The 27,037-nt window shown below is 54.7% G+C and overlaps 1 protein-coding gene across 1 annotated transcript in view; it reads right to left on the reverse strand.

Moving 5' to 3' along the window:
* Positions 1-21,544, reverse strand: part of CACNA1E (calcium voltage-gated channel subunit alpha1 E) — a 113,853-nt gene extending 92,309 nt beyond the window's left edge. The window contains exons 1-2 of the mRNA XM_074876946.1: positions 21,479-21,544; positions 4,542-4,808 (exon numbers count right to left, since the gene is read on the reverse strand). Of these exons, the coding sequence (XP_074733047.1) occupies positions 4,542-4,808; positions 21,479-21,516 (305 nt within the window). The 5' untranslated portion in view covers positions 21,517-21,544. The remainder of the gene's footprint in view (positions 1-4,541; positions 4,809-21,478) is intronic.
* Positions 21,545-27,037: the final 5,493 nt, after the last annotated feature.

Genomic DNA, 27,037 nt, shown 5'->3' on the forward strand with positions numbered 1-27,037 from the left:
CTCCCCAGGTGTCAACCAGAGAGAGCCTCAGTTCCTACATCTTGCTGGTCCCAACCCCACCACTACCACCTGCCCCACACAGACATAGCATGATGGGAAGACAGACCTACCTCTTCAACATCTCCATCCCTAGGATGCCCCAACCCTCCTCATCTCAGCTCCGCACCTGAGCAGGAAAGCAAGCACCTCCTCTCCAAGCCTGTTTTCCAAGAGAAACCCAAAATGCCAAATGGAGCAAAGACCATGAGTGGTCCTAATTCAACTCTGGGGTTCCCCAGCCCTACAGCACCTCTCTGGCTTGTTCATGAGGACACAGGGGATCTTCCCTCAGCAGATAAGGCTATCCAGTGCCCTCAAGCAGCTGTAATTCCATGGCCCCTTGGGGCTGTGCCCATCCCTGCATCCTGCCACCCAGCACTCCTGGCTCATCTGTGTTTTACGGGGGTTGACAGAAGGTGATGTCCAGAGGGACAAGGTGCTGACAGACCCCAAATCCTTCCCACCACGCTTTGAATGTGAGCCAGCTCCTGCGTACCTGTTACACACAGCAAAACGGGCTCAGGAGAACGAGCCATGAGCTTGGAGTCATGCTTGTGTCTCTGCACAGCTCACAGGGAGCACCCAGGCAAGCTGCTCAGCTTGCCTAAATCTCACTGCACGGTCGTGCCTCAACTGGGAAGACTCCACTTGCTTTCTGCAGCCACAGATGTTGCAGGTTATGACTCCAAGACATGGCGATCTGGTCTCCATCAGGGGCTAAACTGAAGGCAGTGCCAGCCAGGAGCCAGCCGGGCAGAGCTGCCCGCACTGCTGCCCCTCCCGTGGGGATGTGGGGTGCCGGCCTGCCATGTGCAAACAGGTCCATGGAGAAGCGTCTCCTTCTCCCCCACCTCACCCTGCGCTTAAAAAACTGGAAAATCAAATCTCTCTCCTCCTCCTTTTTTTTTTTTTAAACAAAAAAGAACTACATCATGTGATTTTCCTGCCTTAACATCAGTTTTTTAACTTTGGTTGCCACAGCAACAGGATGCAACTTGGCGTCACCATGACAACAGCTGCCTCTGTTTAAATTCACCATCTGACAGGCAGCCTCGCTCTCCCCGGCTGTCAAAAAGATGGACCTGCCATTACACCTACTCGCCCCTCCCAAAAAAAAAAAAAACCCACAACCACATTTTAAAATCTGATGAATGAAGGGCAGAGAAAACAGCCTTGGAAGAAAAAAAAAAAAAAAAAAAAGATGTTCTTGGGTAGCGCAAGGAAGGAGCTGCCCAAGGATGGCACCACATGGTGCAGCTCTTCCCACAGAGAGGCGAGACCTGCTGAAATCTCAGCTGGGCAAAAGCCAAAGTGCAGAAGATACTTGCCCAGGTGGAGCATAACACTGCCAGGGTCCCCGAGGGGCAGCACCCATGCAGCATCAGAGATGCCCAGGTCAAAGCGGGAGTCATCATGAGCAAAACTATTCAGGCACACACGGGTGTGCAACCCACAGAGCAAAATCCCCAGGCGCGTTGGACCGGGGATGCACATGGGGCTTCGCAGACACCCCAGTTGCTCTTGGCCAGCTCAATGCCAGATTTAGTCCTCAAACGGGCTGAGATAGGAGAAAGCCCTCACTGCAGGGAACAGCGAGGTCCCCAGGGGACTGATGGACATCCCTCTCCCCTGCCAAACCAGGGGGACAGGCAGAGTGGCCGGTGTGTGCTTGCGGCTGGAGGCTGTCCTTGGGGACAGAGACAGAGCCACACAATGTCATCTAGCCTTTCTGAGGCAGGAGAGGGATCTTATCCAGGTCAAATGTGATTAAGCGGATGAAGAACGGAGCAGATATAGATGAGCTGCAGCCCATCTCATGTGCTAACTGAATTGCAGCTTTCCAGGCAGCCAAACAAATGAAATCAAGGCTAAAGGCCTGGCCATCAGCTAGAGGAGAGGAGGCAGGATGAGGCTGTGTTTCTGAAGAAGAGTAGATGTTCCTACAGCCAAAAGAACAGCTACCTCACCTTTTGGGCAGAACCAGTAAAAAGAGCAGCTCCAGTAGAGATAAGGCACTGGGTTTTCCAGCAAGGAACTCAAAAGACTTGTCTCCCCACAGAGCTGCACCCCAATCCCAGTTTCTCGTATTTCTCCTTCTTCCCCTCCATGCATCATCCCTATTTACACTGGGAAGCCAAACTGCAGAGGCTGCTGGTTATAATTATACAGTTACCCAGCAGATATACAGGCCTGAATCACCAGTTATTTTTAGCCCTATTACCTAGTCAACTGGAGCTGGATGAAGAAGACTCTCCACTCCTCCCCACGCTCCACCCCAGCCCCCTTGGCTTTCCTCAGTGCCGTGCCCGTTCTGACCCGCAGCACTGGGACTGGCCACCTCCCTCCCAAGGCCAGCAGCTCTCATTGACTGTGGCCAAGATCCAACGTTCACCTCCCCAAACCACCCTCGCCCAGGATCGATGCCACGGGCTCTGGGCCAGACAGCTGAGATGCTCACACATTTTCCCTGGCCCTACCAAAAGGCACCATCTGTGTGTGCCAGGCTACAACTACAAGGATGGGAACAACTTGCCTGGCCAACCTCACCAAACTCATCACCAAAAAGCCTTGCCCATCCCCAAGCCCTGGAGAGCTCAAGCAGTGGGGAGGAGCTCCAGGGTGGATGAGTTTCTTAGAAAGAGATGGCAGCCAGGCGGGGGACATGCAGGGATGCTCAGCTCCCACACCTGGAGCACGCCCGTTCCCAGCACTCACACAGGGATATGTCACTTACTTCTGAAAAAAAAAAAATATAAAATGAGCCTATCTCCCTCATGCATTGCAAATTCCAGGAAAGAATAATGCTGGGGAGTTTTTACCGCGCGGTGGTGAAGCTCTAGTCTCTAGGAGACAGCGGCTGCCTGGAGATGAGACATCACGCCGGCACGGGACCCCGGCCCACGCGGGGAGCGCTGGGCCAGCAGCAGCACCCCAGCTCCTTCTTGCTTTAAATGAAAGCTGAAGGGGCGAGGGCCCTCCCACACCGCGCTGAAAAAGCACATGAATAATTTGGCATATTCTGGAAAAGCCCACAGGCCAGCCTGGCCGCTGCCCTGCAGGGCTCCGAGCTGAGCTGTCGCGTTCCCATCCTCGCTACCGCACCAATGCTCCTGCAGCTGCCCACCCAGAGAGTGCTGCCAGCCGGGGCAGATTTAGGGATGCCACAGGGAATTCAGCCCCCCCACCCCCGAGCTTCCCCTTCATCCCCAGGTCACCCACCTCCAAGCCTGGGGGCTTTGCAGGTCCCCAGACAGAACCAGCTCCTGCCTGGCAGAGGCTTGACCTGATGTGTTGGAGCTACAAAGGGGTTATTTCCCCAGTGATGCTCAGCAGAGTGGGTGACCCATCCTGCATCTTACTGGAGGGTTTCCCTGAGGTACCTGTTGCACCAGACCAAGGCATTGCTGCTTGGCAGCGGGGCAAGCTCTCCCGCGCCCGTCGGCGGAGCCGGCAAGTTAACCAACAAGTTGCAGGAAGAGAAAGCAGCAGCGGCAAGAGCTGCATGTAATCACCACTGCAGAAAACGGCACAGGGAGGGTCCTAAAGCCAAAGCGTGGCCAGACTGAAGTTTTCAGGCTCGGCTCCTCAATGGGGGCAAAGCCCAAGAGGGGTTTTGGGGAGCAGCAGGGTGCCGAGCCCAGGCTGATGGGGAGCTATGTGGTGTGGTGCTGGGCACCAGCCAGGGCACCTGGGGGCACCTGCAGGGAGGGTGGGAGGGGAAAGAAGCGCTTGGGGGGTGTACAAAAGGATGGAGGAACATGGTAAGGAGTGAGGAGGTCACCTGCACCCTCCACCCAGCCCTAGGAGGGGGGACCCCTGGGATAAACCATGGTGGTCCCCTGCACCAGCCCCCCGCAAGGGGCTGTGGGCCACAGCCAGAGGTTTTCAGCATCTTTCCCTCTGCCGCAGGGAGGGGACAGCCAGTTCCCAGAGCTGCTGGGGGGGTGCCGGGGGCTGCAGGGCAAGGATGGCTGTGCCTCTGCCAGGTGTGATCAGCACCAAAAGGGGCACACACAAGCAGGGACAAAGCCAACACCCAGCAGGGACCGGAGATTTGTGGCCTCCCGGGGGTCTGTCCCCAATGGGATGCGGAGCTCCAGGTGGGGTGGGGAGGCAAAACTCCAGCAAAACACTGAGGCACAGAGGAAATGCCACGACCCCCCCAGCCACACGCGCACAGAGCATCCTGAAGCATGCAGGGTTAAACCCCTCCTTGCCAGCATGGGGGCTTCCAAATCCAAGCCCGAGGAGGGGCTGGAGGGCTCCTCACAGGGAGAAGGGGCTCAGCTTCCCGCCAGGCACCAAGCGGAGCACGGGAGGGGAAGCAGCAACAGGGCAAGGAGAGCATCCCCGGGGGACGGGGCACCCGTCTCCACACACCGAAGGAGAGCAGAAGGCAGGCGCTTACCTGCCGGCTAGTGCCACATGCTCGTGTCCTGGGTGGCCACCAAGGCAAATCCAGGGAGCAAGGGGGGGGCTCGCAGGGGGCGCAGAAAGGATATGGCCAGTCAATAAGCTTCTTAGCATATTTCCTGACTATGTTCTCTTCCCCAAAGAGGAAGAGCGATCTGTTGACGGTGAAGCAGTTCTGCCGGACGGGGATGGGGTTGTACAGAGCCATAGTCCGGGCTCTCTGCGCTTTGGTTTGCTTGAAGGCTCCCGGGGTCCCTCCCGCAGGGGCAGGAGGTCCTTGCCGACTCCGGTTCTGGTCAGAGCCCCCATCTCCAGAACCCAGCCTGCCGGCCACCGCCTCCCCAAAGCGAGCCATCCTGGAAGAAAACACACAGGTGAGCCAAAGCAGCTCCGCCGAGGCAGCGGAGGAAGGGGGAGTAGGGGGGTGAGAAGAGGGAGGGGGGTTGCAGGGCGCAGTCCCAACCACAGCCCCCTCCTCCTCTCTGGGTGATGCTCAGTTCCGTCTCTCCTCCAGCCCTCCGCGGGAGCAGGGACCCGCGTGGAGAAGGAGAGGTGGCAACGCGCGGCACCGGCTCAGCCTCCAGCACGGCATGGTGGGCAGCTGGCTGCCTCCAGGCCCCCCCACAACAGCCACACGGGCAGCAGGGAGCCGTCCCCCGTGCTCGGCGGAGGCCGCAGAAGCTCAGTCCCTAAGCACCTTCCGCCACGAAGCAAGGGGTTAAACCCAGCCACATCCTTCCCACCGCTCGCTCTGCCTGCAAGCCCAAACCAGCCTCTTTTAACCCCCCAGCACGTCGAGCCCAGGGACTGCCTGCCGGCAGAGATCAGGCAGGGAAAGGGCTGGGATCCAAGTCCTTCCATCCGCCCCGTCGCAAAGGAAGACGCAATTTGGTACAGCACCCAGCGCAGCAGCGGAGGGGAGGCCGGGGGAACAGGTTGCAGCGTGGTCCAGCCTAGTTGGAGCCAAGTGTCCAACTCCCTCCTCCGGACTCCATCTTCAGCAGCCTGCGGGAGCCCGGCCACCCATCCGCTGGCTCCCCGGGGCAGCGGGCAGGGATGGCGGGCAGAGCCCCCCAGGCAGGCACCTGCGGTGGCAGGGATGCTCAGCCTTTCGCTGCCAGGGCAGGAGCGCGCGAGGCGACGCCAGCTTCCCGCAGGAGCCGGGCCACGAAATTAAAAGGCTGCCGCGCCTCTGCAGCTCGGGGACAGCTTGCTTTAATGAAGTCAGTGGCAACACACGCGCACACAAGCGCGCACACACGCACGCACGCCCGGCTCGCTCCCTCGCTCCATCCAGTGCATTCTGTTGGCAAGCACGGGAGCTGCCGCAAAGGAGGAAAAAAAAAAAAAAAAAAATATCAGAGGCGAGGGGAGGGTCTGAAGGGAACAAAGGCAATTGGGGAGCTCCCACCCTGCAAGAAACCCCCCCCTGCCCCGGCTGCAGAGGGCTTTCCAGCACATGGGTGCTCCTAGGTGAGTGGCTAAATTGGGGGGCTGGGGGGGGGGACAAAGGGGTGCTCTGCCTCCCCCCTGCCTGCAGGGGAGGCAGGAGGCTCACCCCATCTCAGCCCGCACCGAGCATCTCTCCGGCCACATGCACCGTCCCCCCATCCCTGGGAAACTTCGAGGCTCCCAGCTCCCTGCCAGAGCTGCCGCGATGCCAGCGGCTGCCCGGGGAGAGCCCTCCTGCTCACTCGCATACAGATCAGCCTCCTTAGCACCCCCCTGCCTCAGTATTTTCTTTTTAACATTTCATGTTGGCCAGAAGATGAAGCAGCTCATCAGAGAGGTGTAAATAACCCGGTCTGGATGTGTCCCTGCAGCAGCTGCCACGGGGAGGTGGGTGGGGGGAGCTGGCCCCAGGGCCACTCCGGGATCCGACCCTGCTCCCCCCAGTCATCCCACTGCAGGCAGAGGACTGGAGACTTGCCGGTGCTACACCCTCACCTCTGCAGCCATGTGGGTGCCAAGGTCACCCAGGGATGCTCAGGGTCCCTTGGGCTGGGCTGTGCCTGCTGCAGGGGGCTGCCTGCCCACCCACCTTTGGGGAACCCACCCTGCCTTCCTGGCACACACAGGGGACTCGCAGCTCCCCAGGGATGTCCCCAATGTCCTCCTTACCCAGTGGGCAGGGCACCAGCCTCACTGCTCAGCACACCCTGCAAGCTGTTCACACACAGGATCCCCCACCCTTCCCATTCAACCTTGCATCCAAAGGGCTCCCCAGGGCCTTCAGCACTCGCTACCTACCCTTCCCATAGGAAAGGCACCCACAGCTCCAGCCAGCATCACAAGACACCCCTTGTCCCCGTGATGCTCTTTCCCCATCCACCTCACCACCAGCAACCTGCTCTGCAAACACAGCAGGTGCTGCCCTGTCCCCCACATCTGCTGTGGGGCAATCAGGGATACTTGGGACAGCTGAAAAAAAAAAAAAAAAAGAGATTTAATATCAAGCCCTTGATCACATAAATTGTTAACTCATTTGGGCAAGGGCTGATCCCTCAGTGCAGCCTGGTAGCACCTCACCAGAGACTTCCCCACCCCGTGGACACTACTGAGACCAAACAGCCACAGGGCTCGCTTTTTGGTCCAGGCTCTCATGGATGAATTACCAGGAGCCCTTGGGCTGACTGGGCGAGCAAGAGGAAGGATCAGATCCTCCTCAGCAAGATAACAGAGGACTGTTTGCAAAAAAGGCTGTGGTATTATTCCCTCAACCTCAACCAGACACCAAGAGCCCCCCAGCTCACCACGATGCCCATCTGCTGCATCCCTACTTGACTTTGCTCCTCCAACTGGCCTTATAAAACAGAGGTGGGTGTAATTGGGGGGTTTCGGCACACCCCCCAGCTATGTCACCACCACACTGCAGCACCAAGTGGAGCAGGGGTGGGCAGATTCCTCCCGAAATGCTGCCCAGGCCACCGGCCAGTCCCAGCGCAAGCCAGAGTGACCCTGGGCTTTCATGTCACTAACAACAGGCAGCGAGGAGGCCACGCCAGCTACCAACTAATTACAGTCCCTTCGATTCATTCCAGGCAAGATGCTGCCCTAAACGAATCAATTATGATTTGTGGCTCATCCCCTTTGCCTCCTCCTCCTCCTCCCTACCGCCAGCGCAGCATCAGGAGCAATGCCACTCTTCCCACCTTTCAACCCTTTAAACTGCTGTTAATTAAGCCCAAGGCTGGGCCGATTGCCAGGAGCAGATCCTCAGCCCCGCAGAGTTCCTGCCTCGGCTCCCCCCCTGAACTCCCCAGCCCTCTTCCATCTCCCTGAGCCTGCAGACAAGCCTCCACCCAGCCTAAATGCTCAGGCTCTGGCTGGTACCCAGAGGCTGAGGAGGATGGGGAAGGCTGGCCCCAGCGCTCCCCCTGCATCCCCTACCCGGCTCAGAGGCTCCCGAGCACTGCGAGAGGCCGAGGAGAAGGCAGGCATCCTTCCTCCTGTCCCCTCGAAGCAGGGGTGCACACCTTACCTGGACACTTCTGCTGGGACAGCGGGCTGTCCCCTGCCCCCAGGGGTTCGCTCTCGGCTCTACTTTACATTCGCTGCTGCAGAGCAGAGCACAGGATGACCCCGCTGGGAGCCTCTCTCCTGCTCAGACGGTGCTAAAGGATGGGATATTTATGAGAAAGCAGCTCCTTAAGAGAAGATTGAAAGCAAAAAAAAAAAAGTCCCTGGCTATGCCAAGAGATGCAGGCTTGGTTTCCAAGGATGTTTATTGCTGTTCTCATCTTGACCCTCACCCCAGCACGCTGGGATCGGTGAGTCAGGGAGAAGCGCGGCTGATGCCCGCATGATTCAACATGGCACAGAGATCCAGAGCCAGCTATGTGGGGTTGTTTGGGTATTTTTTGTGAATGAAGGAAATCCAAGAAGACAGTGCAACAGCAGATGCCGGGACAGGAAGGCACTTGGGATGCACTGGCTTTCAGAGACAGGCTAACCCCCCTCCTCACGCTGATACTGTCATCCAAGCCTCCTCCTTGCCTTTTTTTTTTTGTCTCCCCACCCTCCCAGCCATGCCACTACCCCTGCACGGCGGGGCATCACCGGAGGCGCTGGGAAGGGGTAGCCCAGGGGAGGGCCAAGCCCCCCCCATCACCCCCCGCCGCAGGGATGCGGCGGGGCCGCCGCCGCTCCGGCATTGCCATCTAGCGGCCGCTGCCCCCTCCCTGCACCCCCCCGCCGCCCATCCCAGCCTCCGGCAGCAGCGGGGCTCCGCTTTGCTTCTTCCCCTCGCTGCAGTCGGGGGGAATCCAAGCCCAGCCGAGCCCCCCCTGACCCGCCTTTGCCTCCCAGCCCCCCGCCCCGTGCAGTTATTGCAGCCTTCGCGCAGCTCTCCGGGCGCTGGAGCAGCCTCCGGCTCACCTCAGGCAACCCAAAATCCACCTATGCACTGCTGGGTACAGGCAATATTGTTAAAAGCATCCTCTGCCGACCCCGGGCTGCTCAGAAAGCCGGGGGCTGCTCCTCATCTCCGGGACAGATCCCTAACGCAGTCCAGGCAGGGTCTGGAGAGGGGACAGACTTTCCATGACTGATATTCCCAGGAGATCTGATGGGCTGCACTCATATTAGAAAGTGGCTTTTGGCACCCTGATTTGATTTTATTTTTTAAATAAGTCTGAAGCTATGATGAGAGGAAAAATAAAAATGGGATCAAATGAGAGTCATCTACGGTGCTCTGGCCAAATTTCAAATTGGGACTGGGTAGCTGTGACTCAGTAGCATGTTTATAACCATGCAGGAAAGGAAGTTTTTTTTCCAGGAACAAATTCATTACCTGCTGGATTAAGAAGAGGTGTTTTCCTCATTTGCAAAGGGGAAGCCCTGCCAAGCTGAACACCCCCACAGCAGGGAGGCAGAGTCCCTGGGCTAGTGCAGCTCACCCATGGACACCCGGGATGCAGGTGGAAAAGGTCCAGGCAGCTCCAGGACAGCATCTCTGGAGGAGGGTACCACACCAGCCTCTGCCTGATGCTCATCTGCACAGATGTGCACAGCTGTGGCACAGGCCACAACATCCCTGTTGGCATCTCTCCCGCCAGCAAAGCCCTGGGCCAGGCACAATGGCCTCAGCTACACTGCAGAGACTCTGCAACTGCCTTGCAGCAAGGCAACACTCACCCAAGCCACGGTGTTTCCTCTTTGCTGTCTGCTCACTCTTTTCAATAACAGCCTTGCCTGAATCATGGTGCTCCCCATGAGCTGCCTGCCTCAGCAGGACGTGCCTTCCCCAGCACTAACAACAGAGATGAGCAGCATCTTCTTGCAAAACTGCCTGGACACATTCCCAACGCAGCCCCAAAGGGCTGATTTCTCAGGGTCAGCACAGTAATTTATTCACTGAAAAATTAGGCGGCTGGAAGGCTAGTGAAAGCCAGCAAATTTCACACCAAGCTATAAACTATGCATCCAGATTCAAGCAACAGCCACTGCTCCACCAAACTCCTCCCGGTCATTCGGCTGAACAGCCACACCAGGTGTCACACAGCAGCAGCGGCAGAAAAAGCTTTTAACTGCTTTAAGTTGAAAGTGTCATTTGCTGTGCGCTGCCATAAAACATACCCATATTCACAAATACTGCTGGTTTTAATTACCAAGACCCGTAAGTCCAACACCCAGTCTTGGTATCTTTAAAATCAATGAGATAGCAATCTTGTAGAGACCTCTTTCCTGGGATGGAGGAATAACCTTCTGGAAATGGGGATTTTGGTTGCTATATCCCCCACCCTGCCAAGTTCTCACAAGTGGGATTGCAAGTGATGGAGGTGCAGAAGGAGCAGCATCGTAGATGCTCTCATCCAGCCTTCCCCCCCTGCAGCCCCTTCCAAAGCAGCAAGATGCAGCACGCCTTGCACTCCCACCCCAGAGGTCCCTTTTCCTAACCTCTCTGCAAGTGTTTGCCTAAGGGAATCCAGCCCAGAGCATCTTTGGCCCCATTTTTTAAACACACCTGCCAGTTCTCAGCTAAATGCCACACAAACATGGGTGTAAGTACTCACCTGGTCCCACTCAGGGTTCCCAAACCCACAACTTCCCACCACGCCCCAGCAGGACTCACCAGTCCCCAGCTTCTCCAGGGGTGAGATGGCAGAGCTGATTGCATGCATTAGCCACATTTTTTTGGGGAGCTCTGAGCAGAGCCTGGAAGAAAACCCATGATCCTCCATCCCTTTTCCTCTTCCCCTCGTTGTGTGCGTGCAGGTGCTTCCCAGTGGCTGATCTGTTGTGACATCCATCTGCATGAGCAAAGGAGAGTCATACTAAAGGTGTCTCTGCAAGTCAGTCTGGATGTCACAACAGGGGTCAGGTGCTGTGTATATAATCTGCTTCTTGTGGTCTCCCTGAGCACTCCTCAGCACAAGCCAGGCATGCCGAGATGCCGGCGCTGCGGCCCAGCAGCAGGTCCTGCTCAGTGCCCTGGCATCACAAGCACCTCAAGTTAAACTCCTCACATACCTCCTGAAGCCACCAAAAGTGCCCAAATGCACCAGAGAGCCTTGAAGTTGGCTGTTCCCCCACTCTGTGACGCTGTGGGATTGGAGCAGCTCATACACCAGAGCTAACAATAAAACAGAAGGATGCTGAGTCTTGAATCAAAGGGGGATTCAGCACTCAAATGATTGCAGGCTGAAAGAGTGGGGAGAGGTTTAAAGGACAGCCAAGAAACTTCCAGTCCTGTGCATTTATGGGGACGTAGTCAGGCTGTGCATCCAGCCCTACAAAACTCACAGGAGCTGGTTTTGGTGCTTGGTCTCCCTCCATCACCACAAAGCTGAGGTGCCTTGCTGTTACCCACCTCCCCACGGGCTGCTCAGGTCTTCATACTCTCCAAAAAGCCCAAACCCAAACCAACAGCCACCTCTGCAGCTGCGTACGGCACCAAACAAGCACAAGGGGTTTGCTGACAGTTCAGGCAGAGGCTGGTGAGACCCTGTCCCCACCAAACCATCGCAGCTAAGGGACAGAATCACTTTGCACCACGCAGTGCGGTGCAGGAGGGAAGCATCCTCCAGCCTGCTGCTATGGGCTCTCCTATTTCCTACGGAAACATCCCATACTGAGTGTTCCCAACAACCACAGCACTCCTTGGGCTAACTGCCTTAGGCTGGGAGGCTCAGCTGAAGAGGCCTGAAATAATCACCCATTAATAAATTGCCTGGAGTGCCCTGCTGCTTTATTTAGTCTTGCAAGTCAGGCACTAATTAGCATTTGCAGCCGCATCCTGGCTGCTCCAGGCAGGCGCACAGCAATCCCACCTCCCAGAGAAAGCTATCTGCTTTTCCATGCTTTTCCATCAAATTAAAGTGAATTTCCCTCCCCGCTTCCAAATCCCAGATCCCTCTGCACCACCTCTCCCCTCGGCCAAGCTGCAGAGCATCCCAGCCCCACGCTAACCAAGCTGGCAGCAGGTGAGATATAACCTCTCAACCCTCCTCCACCTCAGCTGGGTCCAGTTTCGGGCATTGCACTTCCAGAGAGGCTGAGTCAAGAGGATTCAACGAGGGGCGGGGGGGGAATTAGGGAGACTGGGCATTTGAGAGTGATTGCTGAAAGGATCAGGGCTGGGCAGCATGGATGAAAGGAGATCAAGGACAGGAGGAGGGGAAGAAGCACAGACCAGGGGATATTCCTCTTCTTGCCACCAAAGCCCTGCAAGCCCAGGGCTCGAGGGGGCAGATCCTGCCACAGCCAAACACCAAGCTGCCAAGCTTTATGCATGCATGGGAACAGGGAGACTGAGCTCAGAAAAGGCATCCCCAGGGCCAGCTATAGACAGTCGTCAGGAGAAAGCTTACTTCTAGCCTGCCAAAGGGTTGAACAGGGATTTTTAAAAGCATTTTTTTCAACCTCTACACTACCCAAAGCAAAAGAAATCCCTTAACTTTCTCCATCAGCATCCTCACGACCCCTTTGGCGCAGCAGTGTTAGCTTCTGCCAAAGCCAGTGGGAGATTTTCTCCTCCCTTAGATCTCCTCTTCGCCCCCACAAAAGGCAGGTCCATGCCCGAGGACCATTCTGTGCTTTCTCTGATCCTCTGCCTGCCCTGCAAGGCTGAAGTCAGACAAACACAGAAACCACAGTACTGGTGAGCGGGATGATGGAGGAGGAGCCTCCTGCCTTTGGACTGCAAATACCTCCAGCAATATAAAGAAAGCTGGACTAGAAACCCACCAGCTACATTCCCAGTCTAATGAAGCCAAACACACAGGCTCAGCTTTCTCAGAACCAACCTGCTAGCAAACAGGGTGTCTTCAAAAAAATTACATTGTCAGGACAAGAGCCAGGAGAAGATGGAGCTGTTGAAAAATTTTTCCGGCAAGTCTGAACTTACGCTGAGCAGCTGATGCTCAAGACAGCCAGAGAAGCCCCATCCCTGGCACACAGCCAGGAAGGAGATGCTGCTTCCATCTTCCAAACCTGTGAAAGAGAAAAGGCCAAAGAGCAAAACCTCTCTCCGAAAGCTACTCAGTGCTGGGAGGTGCGAAAAAACCGTCCCCCTTGCTGCGGCGACAGGCAGTCATCAGCTCGACAGCCTCTGTGAAGGCAAACACCCTCGCCCATCCCTGGGAAAGCACGGCTGAGCATGTCTTGTGCGATTCCTCAATGGGAAAAAGTTCATTGAAGAATTTTTTAGGCTTATTTCCACTCGAGCAAATGCACAGAGAAGACAGTTACAGCATGTGAGCTGCAGCAGGGAAAAAAGTGACCCCTGTGAAGCTTCTCTGAGGACAAAAAGAGGACTCGTGGTTTATATCAGAGCTCGAAGACGACATGTTTCGTTATGGCATCATCCACCACGGTGGTGCAATCCAAGCTCACGGGAAAGCTGCTTCACATCAAACAACCCTCACACACCTGGTTAGCATCATCTGTGAAAGACGAGACACAACACCGGCTCTTTCAGGTGTGTTTTGGGAAGGACGATGCCACGCTGAACTCCTTCAGCACCGTGGTGCCCCACGGCTGGGGATGAGCACCAGCAGGTTCTTCCCAGTTGAAGAGCGAGAGACTTGCTGGTGTGCATAGCACCAGCCCCAAACCAGCCAAGCAACAGAAACAGCAATGTGTTTTGGGTGACCCACGCACCTGTAACCCTGAGCTGAAGGATCGAGCAGAATTTCCCATCAAGCATGCAAAAGGTAAGTGGAGACAAGAAACACATCTCTCTTCTCTGCTTTTCTAAGAAACATCTCTTGATGTTTCAAAGGCCACCTTGGGAAATCAAGGGCCACATCTGAAAGCTGCTTTAGTACAACTTCAGGGACCTCCCAAACTTTTTGCATGGATTTTTTTTCAGCTCTCACATAGCACAAGTATTCCAAGCCAGGGATTAATGTTTGCCATGCACAAATGCAGCCAACACCTTTTGAACTAGGAAGGACTGACTGGCAAGTGCAGAAAAAAAGGCTGTAACCCTTCAGAGGCAGCTGAACTGAAATCATGTCTCACACATACACAGGCTAGAAACTTCACCATCAATGGCACTCGTTCATGCACAGTTAGGTGGAAGTGTCATTTCTACAGTACAGATAAATCTGCAAGGAATAAGTCTCTCTGGGGATAGGTTGTGCACTAATTCTCACAGCTGAGTTTTCACCAAACTTTCAAAAACCTTTCCTAAATTTGAAGACTATGGAGTCTAAAATTAAGAAAATGCCATTTTGGGAGTGCCTAGAGACGTAATCTATGTTTTAAAAAGTAAACCAGAACTAAATGAAAAATAAGTTATAGTCTGATTGGACTAGTTACCTCCTGAGGTCCCTTCCACTCTGAATTATCTTATTACCCTGTCATATCTTAAAGACAAATAGTATGAGGGGGCAGGTTGTACTACACCTTAGAAATTGTGAGCAGAAAATAATGTGAACCATATATGCTTGAGAGGCTGGAAAGCACCTCTCCCACAGATCTCCCAGCCAGCAGACAGCCTCCCATCAGAATTACAGAGGGACAGCCGAGGGCTGCCTGGGAGAGGGGAACAGGTTGAATTATTCCAGGGAAGGGAAAGGACAAGGGTGCAAACAAGGATTGAATACCAGAAGTTTCATTGCATGCATACTGCACCGAACCACGCTTGCAGAGCTCAGTGCAGGGAGATGATATAAAACAAGGACTGATAAAGCAGAGGGTTGTGCTGCCATCCAGAGGGACTTTGACAGCCTGGAGAAACTGGCAAAGGAACAGCATGAAGTTCAGCCCAGGGAAATGCCAAGTCCTGCACTGGGGGAGGAACAACCCCATACATGCTGGCTGGAAAGCGCTGGGGTCCCAGGGCTCACCAAGCCGCCCGTGAGCCAGCAGTGTGCTCTTGCAGCAAAGACCAACAGCCTCCCGGGTTGCATTAGGTCAAGGAGGTGAGCCTTCCCCTCTGCTCAGCGCTGGTGAGACATCCAGAGTGCTGGGCCCTCACGACAGGAGACTTACTGGAGCAAATCCAGCAACGGTGACTAAAGGAGTAGAGCATCTTCCCTACAAAGAGAGGCTGGGAGAGCTGGGGCTGCTCAGCCTGGTTGGAAAAGACTCCGAGCAGATCTTAACAATGCATATGAATACCTGGTGATGGGGAGTAAAGGCAGAGCCAGGCTCTTCTCTGCAGTGCCCAGTGACTGGACAAGAGGCAATGGGCACAAACTGTAATAAAAGAAACTCTATACATAGGAATAAACTTTTTGACTCTGCAGGGAACTGAGTACTTGGGAAAGGCTGCCCAGAGGCGTTGTAGAGTCTCCATCCTTGGAGATACTTAAAATCAACCTGGACATGGTCCTCGGCAGCCTGCTCTAGGTGACCCTGCTTGAGGTTCTTTCCCACCTCACTGCCTCCCAGCAATTGTGTGCTTCTGAGCCAGCCCCAGGCCATGGGGGAAGCTCTATCCAAAGGCTGGTTCCTGGGAAGCACAAACAGCCCCAGCACGATGCATGGCTTCAGCGCAGCCCAGAGATGTGCTAAACGAAGCTTTCCAACACTCACAGCTGCAGCTGAGACTCCAGCAAGGGAAGCAAGAACGAGGCGTGCCAGGATGCAGTGACAAAACACAAGGCAGCAGCTCCTGAGTAGAGGCATCCACCGGGAACCATCCTCCATGTTCAGCAACCGGCTCCTAACAAGTCCAGCTCCCTGGAAGAGTGGCCTCAGCCATGTGGAAAGGCTGGGACCAACCGTAACTGCCCACCCCTCACTGGCAGACCTTAGGAGGCTTTGTAAAGTCATCTGAATTAACTCAGAAAGGGAATTCTTCCTCCAGGGTGTGCCAGAAACCCAGATTTGAGGCAGTTCAGGGAAAGATGCTGCTATTTCCATGCTGTTGCCAGGACATTCAGCAGAACTGGAGTTCATACCAGGTCAGAAAACAATCTCCTCCCCATACGTCAAAACCTTAGTCTGCACTAAGGAAAGTGGAAAGAGTGCAGGGACATCCAGGGCAGATACCTCTGGGAAAGATGCTTCTCTGCTGCTCAAGGCCAAGTTACCACAATAAAAGCCATATTTCACTGCCCCCAGGTTTAGCGCATCCACAGCCTTTTTTTCCACCACCTGCATTGCTACTCTTGCAGGGTAAAACATAAGCAGGGAGAGTCGTCTTAACTGAGACACGCTCATTAGGCTCTCGGAGAGGTTAATTGCTTTGCCCTGGGTTGCAGCAGACCTGCATAGGAGACATGCATGTATCTCCATGAAGGATGCTCCCAGGTACAGGAGCCTGGCTTCGCCTGTCACCAACACCTCGGGGCTTTCACCTGCAGAGCCCCCGCAGCTACCGCCAGCTGCCTGCGCTGTCCTGACCCTCCTGCCCAGCTCCGCCAGGCCCCTGGGCACACAGCACCAGACATCTGAACAGAAGCCCACGGTGGAGAAGGACGTGGCTAAGCTGCCTCTGACAGCAACCGATGCTGCAGAAGGGCTGGAGGAGGAAAGTCATCTACCTCTCGGGGCAGGGTCAGGGAGGGAGGCATGAGGAGGGGTGATGGGCCCTGGACACTGGTGCCAGAGCCAAGACCAGGAGGGGATGCTGGGGCACCTTCTCCCTCTCTGGCAGCACCTGTGGGGGAGCAAGGGCTGCCATTTCATAGATCCCTCCCTCCCCAGCATCAGTGCTGCAGCCAAGAGCCTGCACCCTCCTCCAGCCCCATGCTGGGGCAGGACAGCACTGACCAGCCCCCCACGGAGCCCACTCAGGTGGGCAGGAGCTGCTGCACAGAGCAGGACTGCTGCTTACAGCACAGCAGCATCACCCACTACATCCAACACCTCTCCCAAAACTGCCACAGAAGCCACCAGCATCTGTGACAGCAACTCAGAGCCATCCTGGGGCTTGTCCCTTCCCTGAAGATCTGAGGAGGGCCAGGGCAATGGGCGCACATCCAGCCAGGGCCATGCTGCTGCCAAAGGAGCCCCAGCCCAGGGGCACTTCCCAGGCAGCCTCAGCAGCAGGAGGAGCAAGCGGCAGTGCCATCCTGTGTGTGCTCCTGCCCTCTCCATCACTGAAGCCAGTTAAACCCAGACAGTGCGACGCACTGGGGAATATGCTGGGAAGCAGCAATGGAGCTGGCAGCCCAGTGCACACCAAGGGGGCCCTTTGTCTCATTGAGCACCAAGGAAAAAAAAAAGAGGATTTAAAAAAGTAATCTTCATTTGTAATCTGGGATGCAGAGCGTGCACATAACTGGATAGAGACTGCCAAGTCGTAAAGAGCCCCTGAGATCTGTTAGCAACACCCTGCGCATTTTCACAGTTTCTTCTGTTCTCTTACTTCTTCCAATAAAACCACACGAAGGCAGAGCTGCAGTAACGTTACGCTCCAGCCCAACAGCTCCCCACAGTCTGCGTTGCAGGTATGGATCTGAGCGAGCAGCAGCAAGCTCTCCTGCCCTGCTGATCCACAGACCACAAGCTCCCAGATGGGCTACAGGGATCTCACTGTGGATCGTACCATAGCAAGGGAGACCCCACAAGCTCCGAGCAAAGCCATCAACTCTAAGATGCTACAAGACAGGAGATGGCTTTTAATGACCCTACCCTTTAGGAGCCCTCTCCTGTACTGTGGGCAGAGTGCATTGCTTTGCACAGGACCCTGAAACCTGCCACCCATCACCCAGGTCCCCCAATGCTGAATTACAGCATCCCACCTCCACACTATCACCTCCAAACTGGACCAAGACCCAGCTGCTTTCCCTCTGGTCTCCTCTGCTCCCACACTCCCTGCCCAACATCTGGGAATCAGGCTCTTCCGTGCATCCTTGCTGTAGTTATTCCAAAATGAGGGCACAGCTTGCATTCCCCAGATTGCACAAACTAAACTCAAATATCCACGCACATGTGGTTTTAACCCATGCAAGGCAGGTTTGAGTCCTGCCTGCTGCAAACTCAGCTTGAGGCTTTTCTGGGGTGTTCCCTGGGTGGCTCTGCCTGTCCTTACCATCAGCTAAGGAAGCGGCTGCTCAGCCTGGAGAAGCCACAGGAGGTTCCCCGTTTGCTTCTTTTGGCAAGGAGATTTTTTCCGAGCTCTCTCTCAGCCAGACTAGTCCAAACGATGCCACCGCACACATGGCAAAGACACCAGTGCTTCAACCACGACTCTGTGCAGCAGCAACAGCACACCAAGCCTTGAAGTGCAGCAGGTATCTCTGTATACCTTCACGTGGTGGGGTCGGGGTCAACAGCAGGATGGAGGGTCGGGACTCAAAAACAGGTTTTGGTGTCTGCCTTGGGCTTAAGTCCCTTAGTCAAGAACAAGGTGGGCTGGTGCATGCACCCTTCATAAAGTTAAGCCTCCTGCAGAGCCACTGCCCCACATGGACTTAGCAGATAGTGTTTTCTACTCTCTGCCTCAGTTTCCCCATGAAAAACCTCAGGGAAAAATAACATTTTCCCCCTCCCATTCTTATTCCATCTTATTAAGAGGAAAGCACATTTCACTTGTGGGTTTTTTTTCACTGGCAAAAGGCAGCAGAGACAGAGGCTTGCTGAGGGTTAGACCTGCCAATGCTAACACTGGTGAGTAAGAAAAACCCTTCACTTCTCTTCCCTCACTGCAACCCAGCACAAGAGCTACTGCACACAAACATCTGGCTGCACACCAGGAAGGCTGCGCCTGCAAAGACAAAGCTGCTCCAGAGGAGCAGAGGTCTCTCGTGTGGCAGAGGAGAGGCACACGTGGCACTCGCTTCCCACACCCACCCCACGCCACCCAGCCACGGCTGGCAAACAGGAACTGGAGGGGACCTCCAGCAGCCACCCAGTTGCTCCCAGAGCACTGAACAAGGTGGCAGATGCTCATGTCAGAAACACGTGTCAGAGTTAACTCATGCAAGGCACAGCGTTTAACCAAAAAATCCCAAAGAGCCTTGTGAAGGAGGTGCAGACCTCTCTGAATCACCCTGGCTTAACTCATCAAGATTTGACAACAAGGAGGAAAAAAAAATGCAGTTATTGTGGGCCTGCCCTGACCCCACAGGCAAGCCAGCCATCCCCTGCGTCTGCCACAGCTCAAAGCTGAGCAGAAAACACATTTTCCTGGTTCCTCATGTTCCATCTAATGCCCACCACCACACTGGGGCTGTGGGAAAATACCATCCCCACTGCTCACAGGGACAGATAGAGCCAGAGCGGCCAGGAGACAGCCCCTAGGGCAATTCAAAGCATGCGAGATGGGCCCTTCCGAAAATTAAATCACAGGGAAATTGCATTATTACTAATAACATTACAGATAAGGAAATTAATTTGCTTTTTCTCCCCCACATGCTAACTGCCTAGTCCCAGAGAGCATCCATGGTACTACAGTTACCGGTTCTGCACACCAGCCTGGACTTTGGCAAAGTTTTTGAGGAAACATCACTGTTTTGTGAGTCTGATGTTAAAGCAGGAGCCCCTGGCATGTCGTTTTTGCAGGCTCACGGGGTATCAGAGCACTTAACTCCGGGAGAGGCATGGATCCAGCCCTCTGGGGCTCAGCCTGCCATGCCAAGATCACTGACTCCCCGGGAAGGAGTCAGGGCTCTCTGGTCCTTGGTGGGACACAAGGTCTGTGAAGCCAGAGGGCTGCCATCAGTGCCAGAGCCCGGCATCCCCCCGGCACCAGGGGCTTCTGCAAAGCACCAGCATCTCCACCTTCTGTGGCATGGCTACCAGGCTGTGGGCCTGGGCATCTGCAAGGAGAGCACCCCATGGCCAGACCCCAACAGCGACGAGCCTGGGCTGGCAAAGGGAGGGCAGCCCATCCCAAATCTCAGGGATGCCTGCCTTAGACATGACTTCCCACGCACACCCCCAGAACCATGATAAAGTGGACTGAAATGCCAAAACCAAGCATCTAGGAGCTGGGAAATGCAGACTGGACCCTACCAGCCTGGTGAAACACCTGATTAAACAGGTTGGGATGGCAGCAGCCGGCACGACCATCTGCATATTCCCATTGCACTAAAGACAGAAATATTAGGCTTTGTGTTTGAGTTACTGCTAGATGGAGCAGCCGAGGGTGGTGAAAGGGGCACATCCTGCACGGTACGAGCGGGAAGAGCTCCGGCTTCATCTCCCTGCCACAAAATAGAGCTGTAGTCATCCAGGCAGTTAATTAGCGAGCAGCCGGTCTAGGAACTCGCTCCGCCAGCCGACAATTAACGAGGCCATCCCTCTGCTTCCTGCCCGGCCATGATTTATTCATCTGGCATCCCCGGTGGGTCGCGAAAGATAACAAGGCACCGAGCAGTTGCTGAGCCCATATGTCAATTTATTTCCCCTATATAGGGCTTCCTGAGTCACCGGCCAGGAGGATCCCTGGGCACAAAGGGATGAGCATGGAGCTGAAAGGGCCAGGGAGAGCCCGCCTCGCTGATGGGCTACCCTCCAAAAAAAAAAAAAAAAGGCAGGAGCAGCCTCAGTGTTATCACAAGCAGTTTTATCATGCAAAGCATCCCAAAAAAATCCTACCAGCTTCAAACGAGCAGAGCACTGACCTGGATCTCACCAAAGCAACATGCCACATCTAATTAATACCTGAAGGAGGTGGGAGCCCCTGTGTTTTATAACACATTGATTATCCCCCAGATAAAGTCTCGGAGGCAGGGAGCTGCTCCTGACCAGCGATATTAGAGCAGGATGTTCTGCAGCATCTTATCCAAAGCAATTTTGCTGAGTAGACACGAGGGGGGGAACCTTGTAATTTAAACGCAGGGTTGAAGCGCATGGCTGCAGCCTTGGTTGTGCAGTGAATGCCAGGTGAGGAAGAATAATCCAGGGCTTGGAGATGGGGTTTTCACACAACACCAAGGCAAACTATGGGAAAAAGTTACTTAAAGGGAAATAAGGAAAATGAGTGGGTTCTAGCTCTGCCAAGCACTTCTGTTTTCCTGAGTTCGTTAATGTCTCCAGCTTACTCTGATTCAGAGGGACTCGGTCACTTTTTAGGATTAAATACAAGTCCCCTCACAGCAGGGCTCAAGACACAGGAAAAGCAGAATGCAATGACCCCAAATGCATCCAAAAGCCCCACTTCGGCCAAGGGAACTGTCTTGAAGACTTTTAAGATGGACAACTTCCAAGCTTCCTCTACATCCCACAGCTTGAGGAACACCCCCCATCCACAGAGGCCCCTTTGCACTGTTCCCACCAGATGCCACCTCCAGCTCAGAGCTAAGAGAGGCATCTCGGACCGCTTGGGCTCACAAACGCTCTCCTCCCGTATGTGGCACACTGTTATCTCTCTCCACCTCTCACACACACCCTGCAAACTCACCCCAGCAGAAAAATGCCATGGTCCAGCTGACAGAGCAACCCAAGCCCCCCAAGTTGTTCCCTGCCTTTGATAATCCTCCCTGGAAAACAAAGGTGATGGGGAAAAGCAGCCCAGCTCAGGAGTGCCAGGAGATTGAGCACAGCTGGTGTTGGCTGCTCCACAGGGGTGATGCCAACACGACACCCCACAGCCCCCCCCCTCCCCAAGCCCCACAGAGGATGGGGAACGCTCCCGCTCCCCCCGGCTGCCCACCTGGGCTGGGGGCTCTCCGGTACTTACTCCCACTCCTTCCTCCGCGCCTGCGGCGTGCTCTGCATCTTGTGCGCCTCATGCGCCTTGATAATGTCCCTCTGCTCGATCAGCCCGCCCCGCCGGCGCTTGATAACGTCTGGGCTCACAGGAACGTACTGGCCAAGCCCCAGGTCGAAGGTGCTGCCCATCTCCGTGCCGGCATCGCCATCCCGGGACCGGGGCTCGTAGAGGGCATCGAAGCTGGCGGCGCGCGAGACCAGGGCCTCGGCCAGGCTCTCGGGCTCCAGCAGGTTGCAGGACTGGGTGGTTTGCATCAGGCCGAGCCGGTGCTTGCGCCACGTCTCCTCCTCAGGCAGGGCCAGGATGTAGCGGGGGGAGGCATTGTCCAGCTCAGCCCCCCTGCCCGGCGCCGGGGTGCTGACAGAGCACGTGCTGAATCCCAGCATCTTTGGTGCTGTTGTAGCTCATCACTCTGAAGGGGCAGAAGACAGAGAGGGGTGGCTCAGGGCTTTGCTTCATTTGCCCCCCAGTTCCCTCCCTTCCTCCCACACAAACTGAACATCCCATTTCTCCTGGGTGTGCTGGGTTAGACCCTCTCAAACCAGGCATAGGGCTTGCAACACTAGACCCCCAAGGCTAGGGGAAGGGGTAGCACCTCCTGCCTTACTGCTTCCCTCCTCCTTCCCAATCTGGGGACCCCTGCACCTCTTGAACCTGCAGCTCTCTGACCCCACAGCCAGCCCTCCCTGGGGTCGCTGGAGCAGCACAGCTCCCGACAGCCGGATCATAACATAAGCCCCCACGCTGTTCCACAGACAGGAAAAGAGGAGATTGGGGAGACCTCGATCAAGCTACCCCTGCACCGATTTTGGTTTTTTTTCCCCGCTCTAATTGTTTGGGTTTTGGTGGGGTTTTTTTGCAGGGGGTGGGGAGGAATAAGAGGGGCTGGCATAGCGCAGCTCAGCTGGGAGCACAACGCAGTAACCCCCCAGCACGGCTCTCCCCATCCAGCCCAGCAGGCAGCATGCACTCCCCAAAAAGCTGGGCAATGCCAAGGGCTGCCTGTGCAGGCAGGGGCCATGCAAGCGGCATGCATGCCGGCAGATGCTGCAGTGCCCTTGCACACTGCCTCCCAGGGTGGGCACAGCACTGGAGCATCCCCAGCCAGAGCATCCATGTCCCCCCTCTGGCTCGCTGCTCATGGGATGACAGCCAGGCAGCCTGGCAGAGACAGGCAGCAGCTTAGGAGGTTGGATGTGGAAGTATCAGCACAGCTTCAACTCAGGAGCTGCACGTCAGAGCGAAAGGCGCGGGAACGCTGCCAGAAACACGGTGCCGAGCAACGCTCCTTGGTTAAGCAAACTACATTATGCCCTATAGACAGGGGATGCTTGTGTCTGAGAATACATCCGAAGCCTTGTCATGGTGAAACGCTTTATTCTCGTGTTGGAGAAGCTCCGTTCACACGTTATTGCTGCAGGAAGGGCTTTGCTCCAGCAGTCCCTGAAATTCCACCCCCCAGCACTTGCCCACGATGGAGGTGAAAGAGAGGACAAGAGAAAAGAGCAAGGCAGCACTCACTTCACATCAGGGTTATCACCCCCTTCCTAACTACATCCCTGACATGGAGGGAAACAAATCCTCCTTTCCCTTGCTATGTTAAGTCCCCCAAAATATGGCAATAAGGCAGCAAATTGAGCACACCAGCCATCTTAACCCCTTCCCAGGGTGTTGTTTGGAAACACCTGAACTCCTCCTCCACAGCAAACAGGGAGGCAAGAACGGCGGTCAGGAGAAAGGCTAGGAAATTACCACACCAGAAGCAAAAAGAAAGTAAATATAGAAAAAAATCCAAGAGTAACTGAGGAGACAAAACAGAGCGTGGGCCCCCATGCTAGCCAAAATAAGCCTGACATCCCCATACTGCAGGGGAAGGGGTGCTCGGCCCAGCCAAGGGAGCATCCCATCTCCTTCAGGTCTGTGGTGCTCACTGCAAATCTCAAGTGTCAAAAGTTGCCCCCAAATTTAAGCTTGCCTGGCCCAAGGAATATTCACCCCTTGGCAAGCTCTCCAGAAAGAAAAAGGCAACTGCCAGTAAGAGCCTCAGCAAATTAATTAGCGTATTGATAAGAAGAGCTTGGCTGCTCCCACTGAAAGCTATAAACAGATTCTTCACTACTTTGCTTACCCATGCAACTTATTGTTTTAAAGGCATTAACTCCATACTTTAATCTAGTCCTGGGTACCTTTACAATTTCTCATTTTTCTAACATATGCCTTTCCTTCGCATATTGCTTTGCCTGTTTTCAACCTCCCCCTGCTAAAGTTTAACACCTCATCCAGTAACACCAAGCTTTCTTTAGGGTTTGGGGGCTTTTTTTGTTTCATATTTTCGTTTTTTTGTGGGGTTTTTTGTTTGTTTGTTTCAAAACAACCATTCTGCAGCCCAGTTCCTTCCCTGAGCATTCCCTTGGAGAGAACAGGAGGCTTTCTTGCATACCAAGCACGAGCACTAGAGGTTTCAGCCATGCCATGGCTGCAGAGTCACAGGGACAATTAGCTCAGAACAAACGAGGACGCATCCGAGGGCAGGTCCAGCATCCACACGGACACCAGCTCTCCTGATGCCTACCAACACATCTCTCTCCAGGCTTGTTCCAGGGACACCGGTGACTCCCAGGCTTGGAGACAAGTGAAAAAGCTCAAGCAGAGACCTCAAATGAGACACTGAAAAGTTTGAGGAAATAAATAGAAATAATTAGCTCTGCCTCCGCCTAAGCAAACAGGGCTCACGCTGCCAGTAGAACAAGCCACGTTCCCTCCGGAGAAGTGACAAGCAGAGAAGGGAGGATGCCAGAACATTTTGTTAAGGAAAGCTGATGAGGCTACGCACTAACGAGGGTGCTCGCAGGATGCCACGCGCCGCGTACAAAGCATCTGACATCAGGGCATCTGCCCGTCTTCTAGCCTTTGGTCCCCCACTTACACCGAAAACAAACCCACTTTATTTTTACACAAAATCTGAATTAGTGGGAAAAACACCACATTTGTTCATGTAAACAGCAGAAGCCGAATTAAATGCCAGCCCTGCCTCCCACAAAAGGGAAACCTCTGGCAAGCGAAGACATGGCCAGTTTTGAAAACACAGAGTTATTTTCTGATTCTGTTGGTGGAAACCCGCAGCTCAGTATGTGCCAGGAACAGGCCATGGCCAGAGCTGGGATCACGGAGCCAGCCAGCAGCCCTACCTCCACACCAGCTTTGTTTAATAACATACAACTTAGGTGCAAAGCCTTCCAGCTGCCAATCAGCCTGTGCATGGGAATAAACCCAGGTTTGCTGCACAGCTCCCTGCTAACAGCTGGCCAGAAGATGGCTTTGCAACTCTGTTAATGATAATTAATAATTAAAAAGCAAAAGAGAACAGTGTATCCACCTGCCCGACTTCCCCATGGGACTGCACGTGATTTCCCACGGGTGACTCCAGCTGATGCTCGCTGTCCATATGCCCAGTGACACAGCCAGGATGTGGCAAGAGCACAGCACAGAGCCATAACGTGGCTCCAGGGAGCCCCCCCAGCCCCCAATCACCCGACTGTACCAAAAGCAGAGGACGTGACTGCACAGAAACGGTGCATTTGGCTGCATTTAGTACAGGAGAGCCAAGGAACAGCTGCTGTTGTGACACATAACAGGCTTTCAATACCAAAAATGAAGTTTCTAGAGGCTCTTATCTCCTAAATTTCAGTCTAACAGTAGTAAGAATCAGGAAATTTACTGTTTGCTCCTGAAGCAGAGAAGTCATCTAGATAAAACCATGGCCACAGGGCACTGGGAGCAGCCAAACTGAATCAGAGTGTAGATATTCAGCTGTGAAAGCACAGGTGCTTAAGCTTTCACCTGCACAGTGGCTGGGAGCAGCACGATGCTCCCAGCACAACCCGGGGGACATCTGAGGACACAGACCACCCAGCTGTGACAATACACAGCCAGAGCTCACCCATCTAATGAGGATCTCATTAAAGAGATCACGCCCAGCATCCATCCATCCCCTCCCGCGCTGGGATCGCCACAGCCAAACAGGGGCAGCGCAGTGAGCATCTCTCGCCCCTTGGCCTGTACATCCACGCAGGCAGCACCCCTCCCCACAAACCACTGAGAACAGCCTTTTTAAGGCCTCTGCATCAGAGGACAAGTGATGGAAGAAGAGACATACATGGGTCCTCTGCAGCATCCTCGAGAGACAACCACATGCTGCCTAGTGCCTCAACCCTGTTATCTCAATCCAAACCACACGTCACAGCCAAGGGACCCTGGCCTCTCACACCATACTTTTTTTTCCCTTCTAGCAGCTGATTAACTAATAAAGGTCTGCAGTAAGAAACAGGTTCCCAGCAGCACCACTGACCTACAAAGAGGAAATTCCTTTTAGGGGTTTTCTCTGCATATGTTTGTGTTACAATGGCAGCAATCAAGTCTTTAGCCAAGTAACTATGTATTACCATAATAACTACACTCAGCACTTAAGGCACTGGGTGAGCTCTTTGCTGCCATTAGCTGAATAACCTTCACCAAAACCGCCAGAATTAAAGCAGAAAGGCTTAATGCTGTGCTGGCCCCTGGGGGCTGATCTTCCCCAGGCAGCACAAGGGTCCAGCACCACAGCACTGAGCTCCTGCAGCCACAAGCCCCAGGTGAGAGCGTCCCTCCTCTCTCATTCAGCACAACATGGACAAGAGCAAACCCCTCCGGAAGATTTATATATAAAGGAGAGCATCTAGGATGCTGCCCCCAAGCATCCTGGGGACACCCCAAGCCAGGCTGGGTTTCTCTGCTTCACCAGCCCGCAGGTGATGTCTCTTCCCTGAGCTTGGCTGGTCTCCCTGGGAACTCACATGCTCAGACATTTCAGTCCTGCTCCATCCTTCCTGGGGCATAGGGATGCTCTAAATCCATCTCCTGCTGCCCCTTCCCTCTGGCTCGCTAACCTGCCACTCCTGGGCCATGGAGGCCACTTGGTTTTCAGGACAATCAAATGCCATCTGCTTCTCTCTGCTGAAGCCGTGCTTACCCTGAGCTGCTAATTATTAGTCCCTGCTCAAGGGAAGAAGGAGAGCTCATGCAGTGTGGCTAAGCCAAGCACTAAACCTCAGAGCGCTAGGAAGAAATTCAGCGTGGGACCCCTCCAAACAGAGACAGATGGGCTGCGAGAGCGACTGATTCATCCTCGTGGCCTTTTCCTCTCCCACCACATGCACTTTCCCTCGCAGCAGCACGGATGCCGTGGTGGGCGAGCCCCGCTCGGGCCGGCTCCAGAACCCCCCGGGTCCTCTAGCTCCTCCGTCTTGCACCGAATGCGGCGGCGGGGTCGGTGTGGCACGGTGGCTGTGGGAACCAGCTGGCGAGGGTGAGCTATTTTTAGTCGAGGCGTTTGTTCCTGGGAAAAGTTTGTTGGATTAAACCCCCCTCCCATAGCCCCCGCCACGTTTGCAGCGGCTCTGCTGGGAAGAGCTGCTCCCAGAATCCCTGGTACACGCCTGGTACCCAGCAAGACCCAGCGCTGCATCCCATGTTTGGGAGCTTTGT

The sequence above is a fragment of the Strix uralensis genome, chromosome 8 (genome assembly GCF_047716275.1).
Source record: "Strix uralensis isolate ZFMK-TIS-50842 chromosome 8, bStrUra1, whole genome shotgun sequence".
Classification (NCBI taxonomy): Eukaryota; Metazoa; Chordata; class Aves; order Strigiformes; family Strigidae; genus Strix; species Strix uralensis.